Source organism: Cetorhinus maximus, chromosome 3, assembly GCF_964194155.1.
Source record: "Cetorhinus maximus chromosome 3, sCetMax3.hap1.1, whole genome shotgun sequence".
Taxonomy (NCBI): domain Eukaryota; kingdom Metazoa; phylum Chordata; class Chondrichthyes; order Lamniformes; family Cetorhinidae; genus Cetorhinus; species Cetorhinus maximus.
The window spans coordinates 88,645,839-88,659,368 of NC_135881.1; the positions used below are offsets into that span (position 1 = coordinate 88,645,839).

The following is a 13,530-nucleotide window of genomic DNA, read 5'->3' on the forward strand; positions in this document are numbered from 1 at the left end:
AAAAGGGCAGGCCCAGACTCAGCCTACTCCCCCTGCCCGCACAGGCTGCGCTCAGCACTTCCAGGTGCGCATCACGCTGGGCGGGCCTTAATTGGCTCCCCCCTGTAAAATGGCGCGCGACCACGCCCACTCACGGCCAACCCCCCGAAGGGGAGAAAATTCTCCCCCATGATACAGATCTCCAATGACATCCAATATTGTCTCAACAGACTTGCCACAATCTGAGTTCATTAAGGGAAGCATGCTTCTCTTTAGAATGTGCAGTTCTAACCTATGTTTTACATTAACATATTAGTGATTTATTTATTGATCAACTTTTCATAAATAATTATCATCCATAGTGTACATAATAACAAAAAATGATTCTAACATTAAATCGTGGTTAAGATAAAAAAAAGCGTTCGCACAATCCTGGCTCTTATTCTATTATTACTTCAAACTTTTAAAAAATATAATTCTATACAATTTCATCAGATGATGTGTTTGAATGAGATCATTATTTATTGTGATTACATAAACAGTAATGTTAGCATGATTAGGATGTGGCATGCAGATTGCTAGGAATAGTTAATATGGCAACACTTACATCATTTGGAATGGTGAGCTCATGGGAACTGGTTTGACCAGTGGCATCCAGTCCTGCTGATGGGGCAGAAATGGAAGTCTATTAGGATCAACTTTCTCATAGACATTCAACAAACAAAGTGTCTTAAAAGGTTTGAAGAATAGTTAAAAAGAAGCAAGAACAAAGAAGAATTGAAAGAGATCGAAAGAGACAGCTACACAGCATATAAAATATGAAACAGAACAAAGGTAAAATTAAAGAATAAGGAGGAAAGTACAAACAAAAGGACAACCTCTAGAGATGTGAGAAGGAAAGGTTTAGATGTGCAAAAATACAGACACAAAGATATAAGACAGCAAAAGAGTATATCAGGCAAGAAGGTAACTGAAAAGATATGGCAAGATTTAGAAAATGAAAAAAGGGAAAATGAGGGAAAAGAACTTAAAGAAATTAAAAACAACAAATACGGGTTGAGAGTGATAAAACAGACAGTTTATATTAAGGAAGGATTAAAATAAAGGAAGTTATCTTTTAAAAGAAACACAAATTTAAAAGATCATATCTCAAAAGTAAATTAAACATGATAAGGATTCAGAAAAGAGACTGATTTACAAGTTTTAATTGTTTCTGTCTGTATATTACACAACTTTTTCATGTAACATGCATCAGATGTATGTTAATGAGAATATCAAGGTTTGGCTAATACAGAAATGCTTAATATTAAGACAAAATGAAATTTAGAAAAGATGTTGAACAACAGGACATAATTGTACTATATTGGAATTAATAACAGAAACATATTACATTTAAATGATGCTACAACATACTATTAATTTTTTAACAACAAATCTATTAACAGGGGTACAAGACAACAATGAATAACTATTAATGACATAACTCATAACAAGGGTAATTATAAAAATTAGTCACAGTTAAACGTGACGACAGGAAACTTGGTCATTGACCACATTTAATTAAGTGATATAATGACCATGGGAGATAAAGGTGCTTTGAGAAAGGACATCCCCACGGTGTCATGGGTACGTACCAGGGAAACCAGGGGTGGTCTGCCCAAGGGGATTGAAAGGGGTATGCTGCATAGCCAACTGGTGAAGCTTGGTCAACTGCAGGGCAGGATGGGAAATTAGAGCTAACCAATCAAATGGAATTATATCAGAATACAGAAACCATCTTTCTTTAAAAAACAGGATTAATTAATTAAGTTAAATACATTCTTTAAGTCAATCATTTATGCTACTATTCAGAAATAAACGTGTTAAAATTAATTATATTTCTACTGTTAAATATATAATAACTATTGTTAATGTCAAACTACTATTTACATTTAAATAATTAACACATTTTAAGCTATTAACACAAGGCTAACGATTTGTATCTGGGCCAATGTACTTTCTAGCAAATATAAATCACAAAACAAATTCCAAATAATTCACACTGAACTACATATTACTGTATTACACACAGCAAAAACTACAGCAAACTCTCTTCCACTTATTAATGACAGAAAATAAATGCCGCCCAGAACAAATGAGAAAGAGGGCACTGATTGGAGTGCTCAAGACTCACGTCAGGATGAGGAATTGCATACTGTCCCTGAACTGTGTATGCCTAAAACAGAGGGTTAAAAACATGCAATTACATTTATCTGTGCATTCTAAAATGCTAAATCAAACCACAAAACCGAATAAAAATACTACAAAATCACATTCACTTAAAATAACAGCCACATTTAAATTTAAAGCACTATGGTCTATTTTATAAAGCACACAAAAAGCCTTAAGTGAAAGGAATAGCTTGCCCTTTTAGGTCAGATAGGATTTTAGTCAGATTTCAAATGCGTATGCATGTGACTGTTCTTTTCTCCCTTTCCCTTCCCCTCCTATAGACTGTAACATATACCGCAATGAGATTCCATTGGCATTACTGAAATTATTATATCACAGGTAAGCCTGGGCACTGGGTGGTCTTTCAACTGAGCTCAGCCAAGACCCCTCCTATCCTAACTTGATGTCCATGCAAGTAGGAATCACTGTATCATGTTCCAGAGCAGGAACTCCGTTTGCTTTCCCATCTCTAGCCAGAGATACTGTGTTCAATTGTACACCTTCTGCCACTAGAGCTGAGATTGGTTAACTCATCACAAATCAAGGTTTGAGCATGGAATCTTCCTGGTCAGCATGATGCAGCATCACTTCATGAAGGTATGGCTTTGAAAACATCAGTATTGTGGGAACCTATATATTGCCTTAACAAGCAGTGTCAAGAGGCTGGAACAGAGGCGGGTGGAGAATGAAAATACCAGCACTAATTGATACTCCAGTTTTTTGTCACCAGAGAGTTTCACCAGAGTGGGGAAGGGCAGCCCCAAGGATCTGCCCAGTCCATTGACAACTGCAATTAAGGTTGTTTAAAGGCTCATTGAGAGCCATGTTCAGATTTTGATGGGAACACGGACTACAAACTGGGTTTGGTGCAGACCAGGTACATGGAGGTGGATACACAGTGGTGATTTAGTCATATCCAGCTCAGGGAACTAAGTAGGCCCCATGAAAGGGAGAACGATGCAGAGGGAGACACAGCCATTGGCACATATGTGCCATTGGGTTAGCGCAGATAGTGGAGGAGAGTGGTCAGTAAGTGCTTGGGCAGTGCAAGGGGTTATCACCCTGCAAGTATCATGACTGCATAACAGGAGGGGCCAAGGCTTCCAATAAAAATTGGCAGGCCACCTGAACACAAGAAAGGTAGCAGTTGACAGTAGAAGCTTGATGCAGGTAGGCCTTACAGTACACTCATGCGTGGTGGTGGTCTGCTTCCCTCTCCATAACATGACCCTCCAGTGAGGCATGGACATTGAAGAGGGTGAAGGGCTAGATGGACACAGTTCATTGGAGGAAGAGGAGTGTCAGATAGTGGAAGAGGAGGAAAAAGAGGAGGAAGATGCAGAACATGAGGGTACCAAGACTGCACACGGAGATGGCTGGGCTGGCATGGGATTCAAGGATCTCATCACAATGCCAATAATGTCCGGGATCATCTGACCTTTTCTCCCTTTCACCACTTCCTCCATCTTTTCCTGTACAGTCATTAGAAAAAGGATCACACACCTGACTTCATGTATCAGTATTTACATGGTATTCAAAATGATAAAAACTACATTGTCACATGAGGTAGACAACCAAATGACCTATTTAACGCTCCGCCCGATGTGGTGGCCTTTACCCTCTGCCACTTCAATGTGATGCTTCCCTTATGGCCTCTGAGGAGTTAGAGGCAGCCTGCTCACTTGTCTCTGCTTGTGAGTGAGATGTATGTTGTAGTCATCATCGCTGTAGAGGTACCCTTGGGGGCTGGGATGAAACTCCAGAGGCTGTGCACCTGCATCTTTGCAGGGGCAGCCTCCTCACTGGGCCCTTCTGTACAGATACTCCCTCAATCAGTGGGCCCCAGGAGGCCGATGATGATGATGGTGCAGCATGAGGGGTGGCACCCTCATCCTCCTCCGTGACTGCCTCAGCCCTTGGCTGGTGTTCTGAATGGCTGGAGGGGAGCACCAGCAGGGGCACAAATGGCATCCCTCCAAGCTCTGTGCCAACTGTACCACTGAAGGGACTAGACTACATAGTGTGGCATGCGTCCTGTGTATGTCAGTGCACAATCCCTGCATGCACTCTAAGTGCTATTGCATATGGTTCTCCAGGAACCTGGCCGCTTTCTCAATGGAAGAGCTCATGTGCTCAAAGCTTTGAGCCATTGTGGAGAACATGAGCTGAATGGACTCCTCCATTCCTCCGACATGTGAGTCCACGTCTGTTGCTGCTGATCCATTTAGAGCCTTCTTTCCTGCAACTCCTGAGACTCTGCATCTGTGTCCATCAGAGCATGGCTGCGTCTGTCCTCCATCCTCCCAGAGGGACTGCCCTCAGTTGCCTCTGCCACTGCCATCTCCTCCTGCACACTTATGACATGCTCCTCACCAAGTGCCGCCTTACCTAATTTTTTAAAATTAATTCATGGGATGTGGATGCTGCTGGCTAGGTCAGAATTTATTGCCCATCCCTAATTGCCCTTGAGAAGGTGGCGGTGAACTGCAGTCCATGTGGTGTAGGTACACCCACAATGCTGTTAGGGAGTTCCAGGATTTTGACCCAGCAACAGTGAAGGAACGGCAATATATTTCCAAGTCAGGATGGTGAGTGACTTGGAGGAGAACTTCCAGGTGTTCCCATGTGGCTGCTGCCCAAGTCCTTCTAGATGGACATGGGTTTGGAAGGTGCTGTCTATGGAGCCCTTGGTGAGTTTCTGCAGTGGATCTTGTAGATGGTACACACTGCTGCTACTGTGCATCGGTGGTGGAGAGAGTGAATGTTTGTGGACGGTGTGCCAATCAAGTGAGTTGCTTTGTCCTGGATGGTGTCAAGCTTCTTGAGTGTTGGGGCTGCACTCATCCAGGGAAGTGGAGAGTATTCCATCACACTCTTGACTTGTGCCTTGTAGATGGTGGACAGGCTTTGGGGAGCCATGAGGTGAATTACTCACCACTGGCTTCCTACCCTGAGGAACTCCTGCAGTGATGTCCTGGAACTGAGATGATTGACCTCCAACATCCACAACTATCTTCTTTTGTGCTAGGTATAACTCCAACTAGTGGAGAGGTTTTCTCCTGATTCCCACTGACTCCTTCTCATTTCTGGGCCCAAGGAACTAGAGTTCCATGATGCCACACGCAGTCAAATGCTGCCTTGATGTCAAGGGCAGTCACTCTTAGCTCACTTCTGGAATCCAGCTCTTTTGTCCATGCTTGAACCAAGGCTATAATGGGGTCAGGAACTGAGTGGCCCTGGCGGAACCCAAACTGAGCAAATTAATCATGTGCAATGAGCCACTGAAGTGACAGTGTTTGTGCTGGTGGAGGGCACACTTGTAGGGTATAACATTATTTGGCCTGTAGTTCTGCTCTGTCAGCACTTGGCCCAGTGGTGGTGAAGGAGTCCGTCTTAAAGCTTTGATGTCAGCACCTGTGCGAGGCGCAAGAAGAACTCATGAGAGTTAGCTTTGGAGATCAGAAGCCTCTGCAGTGCTGAGGCTTCCCAATACAGCTGAGTTTCCCACATGTTGTTGGATAGACTGGAGTGCCATGCACCCCCTTAATAAATGAATTCCAGTTTCTCTTCACCATTATTCCACCAGGGATGTCCATCTCGCCTTTCCTGACTTGCTCTTCATCTTGACAATCTTCATGATTCCTTCTTCCGTTATGTGGAAGGCAGGCAGGTGGATAACTCCTTATATCTGGGCCCTTTCTTGGGCATTAGCATTTCTACTGCGAGGAGAAAACAGGTACATCAGAAACTGATGGCCTGTATGGTCAATGTCAGTGGCTCATACACATAAAAAGCTGCATGTCTCATTGCTAGCAGGTCCTCAGCAACACTATGGACTGAATTTCACCCTTGTCGTGCAGGCTTGACGGGGGCAATCAGGAAGCCACCTGCCGCCCGCGATGAGGGCTGGAAAGCGATTTCATGCGGACCAATTAAGGCCCGCCAGCATGAAGTGCAAGCAGCAGCGCTCAGTGCTGCCTGTGCAGACGAGGGAAGGAGGGCGAGTGGGGCAAGTGCAAACTTCAAGCAGGCAAGCGAGTGAGCACATGAAAATCTCCTTGAGGTACAGAGTTGTCTCAGGGAGATGGAGCCATTTAAAAAAATAAATAAAGATTTGAAAAATGTAAGAAACATATCCCCTCATGTGACTGTCACATGAGCAGGGACATGTTATTAATTAAGTTTTAAAATTTTTATTTTATTTTAATTTGCTACAGGGAACTTCATCTTGCCCGTGGATGAGGTTTCCTAAAAAGTGCAAAGGCTGCTTGGCCTTTTCGCCTGACCGCCAACCGCAACCCGCAGCGAAAAATTCTATTTAATTGATAATTTAATGGCCTTACCAGGCCTTTTAATTGTCAGTGGGTGCACTGCCAAATCTGGCGCGCACCCGCCAAACCAAATATTGCGCAACAGTATGTTGATGTTGGGATGCTCATCCAACGTCATCGTGTGTCATTTTACGCTCGGGCAGGTTGGGCGAGCTAAAAATTTTGCCCTATTGCTCCGAGTCTTCCTGCTGGGTCAGTAAGTATCCTGGGCATACATTCGCCCATGTTCAGGAGCAAGATGCACCCTGAGGCTTCTCAGCCACTATGTCTGCTGGAGGATGAATACCCAGATGCCTGTCCTGAGGGTTCTGCATTACAATCACTTTGCCAGAGCAAATAAGGTCATTAAACCTCTTCCTACACTGGACGCAGTTCCTGAATACCATATTCTGTCAGCTTATTGTGTTGGTGACCTTTATCCTGGCCTTCTTAGTCTCCTCCTGCCACCCTCTGGGAAGAGGACCTCCATCCTCTCTCTAACTTCCTCAAGAAGGATCTCCAGGAAACCATCAGAAAAACTAGAGGAAGCCCTGCCCTGATTCCAGGCCTCTGCCTTTCCTGCTCACTGTGTATTTCAGCAAGTAATGCAATGAAATGGCAGCTAAAATCAGGTCTGCTGTTTTTCTGAACTGCCTCTATTCATCTCTTGATTGGCTGCCTGAGCCACACTCTAATCAGTTAACACTGCCCAGTGAAGATGCTTCCCTCTAGGTCTGGACTTGGTACCCGGAAACAGTTCTGATATCTACTTCCCATACCCATAAGGAAAATCAAGTCCAAGATAAGTAACAATGTCCATTGCTAGGTACTCTGCTGTTTACCTAGAAGCAATGGCATATACTTTAATCACTGACATGGTTGCCATGTAATGAAATGTACCAAATATATAAGGGCAATCAATTCCTCAAAATTGAAAAATAAAGCTACTTATAAAATATTTAAAAAGCAAGAACTGAGTAAGATAATATGGCATGCAACACTTTAGATTTCTTGTTTTGCAATCTAACCAAATCATTATTTAAGGTAGGGGAAGACTAATATAGAATGTCAAAATTTATGAATTGAAAGCCATCTCAATATTATGTTAAAAACTGTCAAATAAATTCAGACTAATGCAGTATCAGGAAAAACTGAGAATAATTAGAATTATTAGCAGATGGTAAGATATTAGTCACCCCCTGCATAAATAAGATATGGCATACTATGTTTCTAAATTAGTAATTAAGACAAGAAAGAAGACAGAAAAAAATTTGAAAAACTAACAGGTGCTGGCTGATGGTGGGCCAAGACGCTGTGGTTTCCTGCGGAAGCCAAAATGGTGTCTGCTCTTACCTGGCCACCTGCAAAAATGACGGGTGCAGAGGCAGGCTTTGGGCGATAGGGAATAGTAGCACCTTTGGGTGGGGACTAAAGACAAGAACATAAAGTAATAGAGCAATGTAGAGCAATAGAGCAACTCAATATTGTTGATGGTTAACAGTTCCTTATGTAAATTACTAACAATTTGAGATTAATTTTATGATTTAACAGATTAATTTACTAATAGTATATATAATCTTTTAGTAATTCATCCTTGTGACTGAAAAAAAATTAATTGTACAATTACTTTTATTCTAGCTTGTAACTGCAAAATTCAAATGTAAGGATACGGTTTGCATTTTTCTCCAGATGTCGTACCTCCAGCATCACCACACAGATCTGTTTTACACATTGAATAATGGCATCTGGTGTGCCAGAAATAGTAACAGCACGTTCAGTGGAGTTTGGAAGCATATCACCTGCTACCTGCACCTGGGCCCCTGTGGTCTATAAACAAAGAACAGTAAAAGCATATTTATGCTACCTTAGATATAGTGGAAAGAAGTTGAATGACAATTTGAATCCACTGATTAAAGAGTATACAAAAAAATTTCTTAAACATTTGTAATGACTGATTTTCTAATAACTTAGCACTGAAGATTTTCAATAACATTTAACTTCAAACACCATTTCCCCAGAATGATTCTGAATATGTACCGAATGAAGATAAGTATTTTGTATATTATTTATTGAGTTACACAATTATCTATTATACTATATATTTGTAAAGTTTGGCACAATGCCTTGAACAAATGTTAGCACTTAATAACCATTATCATGATATTCTTTAAGAATCTTGGTAAGAGGCTTGGGAACAAATTCCTCAAGACTGTACTTGTCAAAAGTGAAATCTGGTAGGATTTTCTTGGGTACAGTGCAATAGAACTCTATGGAAAAAATTTAAAATCCAATTGGATTTTGCTGGCTAAGGAACAAGTCCCGATCCATGGTCTACAAACCCTAACATCAATAATGAACATTTAATACAAAGAATACAATATGGTATCTAATATAAAATGGTAAAATTACCCATTATATTTGTAACTACATTGTACCATATGTTTACCAGGACTACACATTTAGTACATCAATGAATGGGTTCATATATTTCTGTGGCAGATGTGAATAGAGTTATAGACCTGATTTGTGTGGTCCCTTGTAGCCTGTAATCAGGATGTTTGTGTATAAGGTGTGTGTACTTCCTTACCCGCAGACTGATTTTTCTTAATTTAAAATAAATTCCAGCAGAAGGCTTTTTGGTGATTTTTTTTTTAAAAAAGGTTATTTATTCTCCTGCACTTGCCTTGGAAGTTTGAATACAATGGCCAAGATTTTCCAAGCCTGCGGGCGTCGGGTGTGTTCAGTGGCATGAACGGACAATATGGCGAGCAGGCCAAAAATTGGTTTCACGACGTTGTGAAACCAGTTTGTGATCGTCCACTCCGCCTGCTGATAGCGTGCCGCATTTCCCGCCATCGGATGTTGAGAACCTCTTTGTAATACATTAGCATATCATTATAAGGCCAACTTGCCGGAATTGTGTCTCCACCTACCCACCCCCACCACTTGATCGTCCACCCATGTTGGCGCGATTGCATGTCGACATGTTTCACAACAGCATATAAAAGGCAAGCACCCGGCAGGCTGCACTTTGAGGGGAATTCGGAGGTGAGTACACAGTAACATTGCAAAGCGCTCGGCCGGGTCACCTGTTGGACTTCAAGGCTAAGGCGTGTTGTGAGGGTGGGAGGGGCAAGGGCTGCCCTGCGGTTGAGGCAACTTGGAGGGTGAGGGCAAGGGCTGCCTTGTGGTTGAGGCGACCTGGTGGGGAGGAGGGGAGGTGGGGGGGGGGGGGGGGGGGGTTGGGGTGCAAGGGCTGCCCTGCTGTTGAAGTAGCCCTAAAGCAGATGCGGGTTGGTGGGGGGCGGGTGTGGGCGAGTGAAGTGGCCAAGCATTAGAGAAACCTTGTATAAAGTGACCATTCCTCGGCAGCTGAGACAGTTCAGGTGCAGCCATATTTATATGATTGGAGTCGGGCCTCTAGCTTCCCTGCCCACTCAAGCAATGGAGAGGCATCAAAGTGCCACCAAGAGGTCCAGAGCTTTTCACTCATTGGGCCAGAAAGCAAAGTAATGAGCATTTAAGTGGACTGCCGAACAGTTGGACCACTGGGCAGGTTGTACAATCTCCTTGCTAAACTGGCCATGGAGCAGTCACTGATGAAGGCGCTTACAGCCCCTTGCCCAGTGTGGACCAGTCTGTCCCATGCTTCAAGCTAACAGTGCAGCCTTGCAATGCAGGTTAGGAGAATGCCTGTGCCTGAGCTGAGAGCACAGCATGCAGCCCAATGGACAAAGCTACCGCCAATCAGTCAGGTGGAATGGGGCGGAGGTGGGCAGGGCTTTGGGCAGCCTTGCAGCGCAGAAATCTCTGGCCATCCAAGTGGTGGCCAGCGCTCTCCGGGATGCGTTAAGGGGCCATCAGACTTAACTAAGACAGGCTCTTAGTATACCCATACCAATCCATTCATCTCTCTCTTTCAAAGAGAGGAGGGGCACATCAGGATCATGGAGCCTGGTGACCTAGTTGTATGCCTCGTGGCTTACAGAGAGCAAAGATGATAGAGAAGAGAGCAACTGAGGCACCTGGCTGTGCAGAGGGAGGAGCAGCACCCCCTGGAAGAAGGGGTGGCTGAAGCTCCCGCACATGCTGCCGAAGAGCCACAGCGAACCATCGCTTGTAGGTACTCAGCTAGACCCAGGCTCTATAGACGCTGCCTTTCATTCCTGCAGATGATCGAAAACCATTGTCGCCAAAGACTCCACATATCTAGGGAACTGGTCGGTCATATCGTCCACCTGCTGCAGGATTTGGCGCCATGGGGACATGGGCAGCATCCACTACCAGTGGCCATGAGTGTGACCACAGCGATCAATTTCTACTCCAGTGGTTCCTTTCAGGGTTCCATAGGTGACCTCTGTGGGATATCACAAGCCTCCACCCATAAATGCATCCATGAGATCACGGATGCCACCTTTGAGAGGGCAGACAATTATGTGCATTTTGCCCGGTACCAGGACAGCCAGGATGCAAGAGTGATTCGATATGCCAAGATCTTGAGTTTCCCACAGGTTCAGGGTGCCATCAACTGCACTCATGTGTTGCTCAGATTTCCATTGCAGCACACGGTCAAGTATGTTAACCGCAAGGGATTCCATTCGCTGAACGTGCGACCACCATAAACACATCCTGCAGATCTATGCATGTTTTCCAGGGAGTGTGCACAATTCCTACATTCTCAGTTGGTCACAGATCCCTGATGTCTTCCAGGATCCACAGAAGCTGCAGGGATGGCTCCTCAGGGACAAGGGCTACCCGTAGAGGATGTGGCTGATGCATGGCGGCCTCAGGCTGCAGCAGAACGAAGGTATAATGAGGCTCATTCTGCAACTCACAACTTGGCAGAGCGAACCAGTGGATTGCTGAAGACAAGGTTCCGGTGCCTGCATTGGTCTGATGGAGCCCTACAATATAGCCACAGAGGGTGTCACGCACCAACGTCATCTGCCGTGACCTTTAAAACCTGGCACAGGACCAGGGAGAGGAGCTGGCTGAGGAGGAGATGGAGGAGCTGGAGGTGTCCTCCGATAAGGAGGATGCCGACAGCGATGAGATTGAGGAGGTCCTTGAAGGTGACAATGATTCGGATGAGGCCCTCGTGCTGGCCAGATGAGGCCAACCCGCTCAGGAGGTCTTCATAGCTGCTAGATTTGTGGAGGATGTTGATGACATGCAGTAAAGAGGCACCATAGATCCTCACATTGTATCTATCAAAATCTGACTCTAGTCTGGCTTATGACAATGCACATACCCTCTGTGGTAATGCTCCTGTCATAGAGATGCAGTGGAGGCCCTAATAGGCACTCAATTGCAGGAGGATGATTACGACATGCAGTGAGGACACTCCATAGATCTTCACATAGCCTCTGAGAATGTCTGACCCCTGTCTGGCAGAGGGCAGCTTGCTTGCACTGTGTGACCAGGGTCATATCATAGAGATGCAGCCATGAAACTTTAAAAGCATCTGATCCTTTGTCCGCCTTCAGCACCTGACCCCCTTCAGGAACACAACATCACTGGTCACAGATGCTGAAGAGATAGGGGCCAGCTCCACCCTAAAGGTGCTGAGAGTGCACTGAGAGAATGACGGAACTCTGTGACACCTGCCCACAATGGGCCAGACACTCCCGGGGTCACCTGGATGGATTGCCCCGGGTGGAGTAGGCCTGCTGATCCTCCTCCCTATGGCTGACTCCTTGAGGAGAAGGGGTAGCTAGAATAAGATCGAGGTGCCTTGAACCCCTCTTGCATACACACTGTTTGAGGCCAACTATGTCATCAGCGTTGGAGTTCCGCCCACACAGCAGTGCAGGAGTGACTTCCTGGACCAAGGTCTCCATGGTGCCCGCCATCCTACCAGTGTTGATCTTGGTGCATCGGCATGCCGGAGCTATCACCTTAGCCTGAAGGCAGTTGGACTTCTCCATCGTGCCTTGCAATCTGAGTAGTGCAGCGGATATCCCTTCCTGAAGTTCCCGAGCTTGCCTTTACAGCTCCAGCAACTGTGACATGACCGAGTCCAGATCTCATCACCTGACTCAGACTCAGCGAATTTTTGGCCTTCAGCAATCCTCTGAGTTCTGGGGACCTGGGAAGTCCCTGCCATTGCCTGCTGCAGATCAGACAGTGTGATGTGCTCACCAGATTGTGATCCCAAGGCTACTGTAATGCTAGGTCTCTGCGCTGGTGGAGGGTGTGGGTGAGCGCTGTAACAGGACCTCAGGGAGGGTGCCTCCAGATTCCTCTTCAGAGGTTTCTTCGGGGTTGATTAGAGGCCCTGGGTCGTGGAGTCCATCAGCTGTTTCCCAGATGTGCCTGTGGAAGTAAGGGGAGATAATTAGTGCATGGCAGTGGACTGTGAAACTGGAAACAGCATGGTTGTCTGATGGATGTTTTACTGCTGGATCCTCATTTGGCAGAGCACCACTGACCTCACTGTCAGCACAGGAATGGTCTCGATCCCTGCCAGCCAGCTGGATGGCTCTGTTTTCAAAGTCCGTGAGGATCTTGATTTCAGACATTCCTCCAACAGCCTGCGACCTCTCCCTCTTGTTGTGTGCCAGCTTGTGCTGCATGAATAGAGATGGAGAGTGTAAGCAGGACACCTGCCAGGCCAGATGATAAGTATGCCTGGCATGTGTGGGTGGTGAGTGGTCCCATGGACAGGATGAGGAAATGAAGGTGTGTGTGAGACAGTGAATAGTGATGTCCCTTGAACTGGCAGTGAAAGAGGGCCCTGTGGATGTGTGATGGGTTTATGAGTGTGTGAGTTGAGAGTGATGAGAAGAGCGACTTACCCTGGTGGAACAGAGGAGATCATTCATCCTCTTGCGGCACTGGGTGGCTGTCCTCTTTTGAAGGGCGTTGGTGCTGACCACCATTGCCACAGCTTCCCAAGCCAGGTTGGTGATGTTGCTGCACATTGTGCAGCCAGAGTGAGGGTAGAGGACATCAAGGCGAGCCTCCACTGCATCCAAAATGCGCTCGAGAGGCATGTCATTGAACCTGGGGGCTGCAGCCTTTTTACCTT

The 13,530-nt window shown here is 45.4% G+C and overlaps 1 protein-coding gene across 13 annotated transcripts in view; it reads right to left on the reverse strand.

Moving 5' to 3' along the window:
- Positions 1-13,530, reverse strand: part of LOC144678767 (poly(rC)-binding protein 3) — a 532,576-nt gene that overhangs the window by 57,779 nt on the left and 461,267 nt on the right. For 11 of the 13 annotated variants that reach the window (XM_078538655.1, XM_078538654.1, XM_078538652.1 and 8 more), the window contains 5 exons: positions 8,199-8,327; positions 7,785-7,928; positions 2,153-2,194; positions 1,614-1,689; positions 587-642 (listed from right to left, as the gene is read on the reverse strand). In XM_078538655.1, coding sequence (XP_078394781.1) covers positions 587-642; positions 1,614-1,689; positions 2,153-2,194; positions 7,785-7,928; positions 8,199-8,327 — 447 coding nt within the window. The remainder of the gene's footprint in view (positions 1-586; positions 643-1,613; positions 1,690-2,152; positions 2,195-7,784; positions 7,929-8,198; positions 8,328-13,530) is intronic. The other 2 variants (XR_013576176.1, XR_013576177.1) reach the window with 1 other exon arrangement.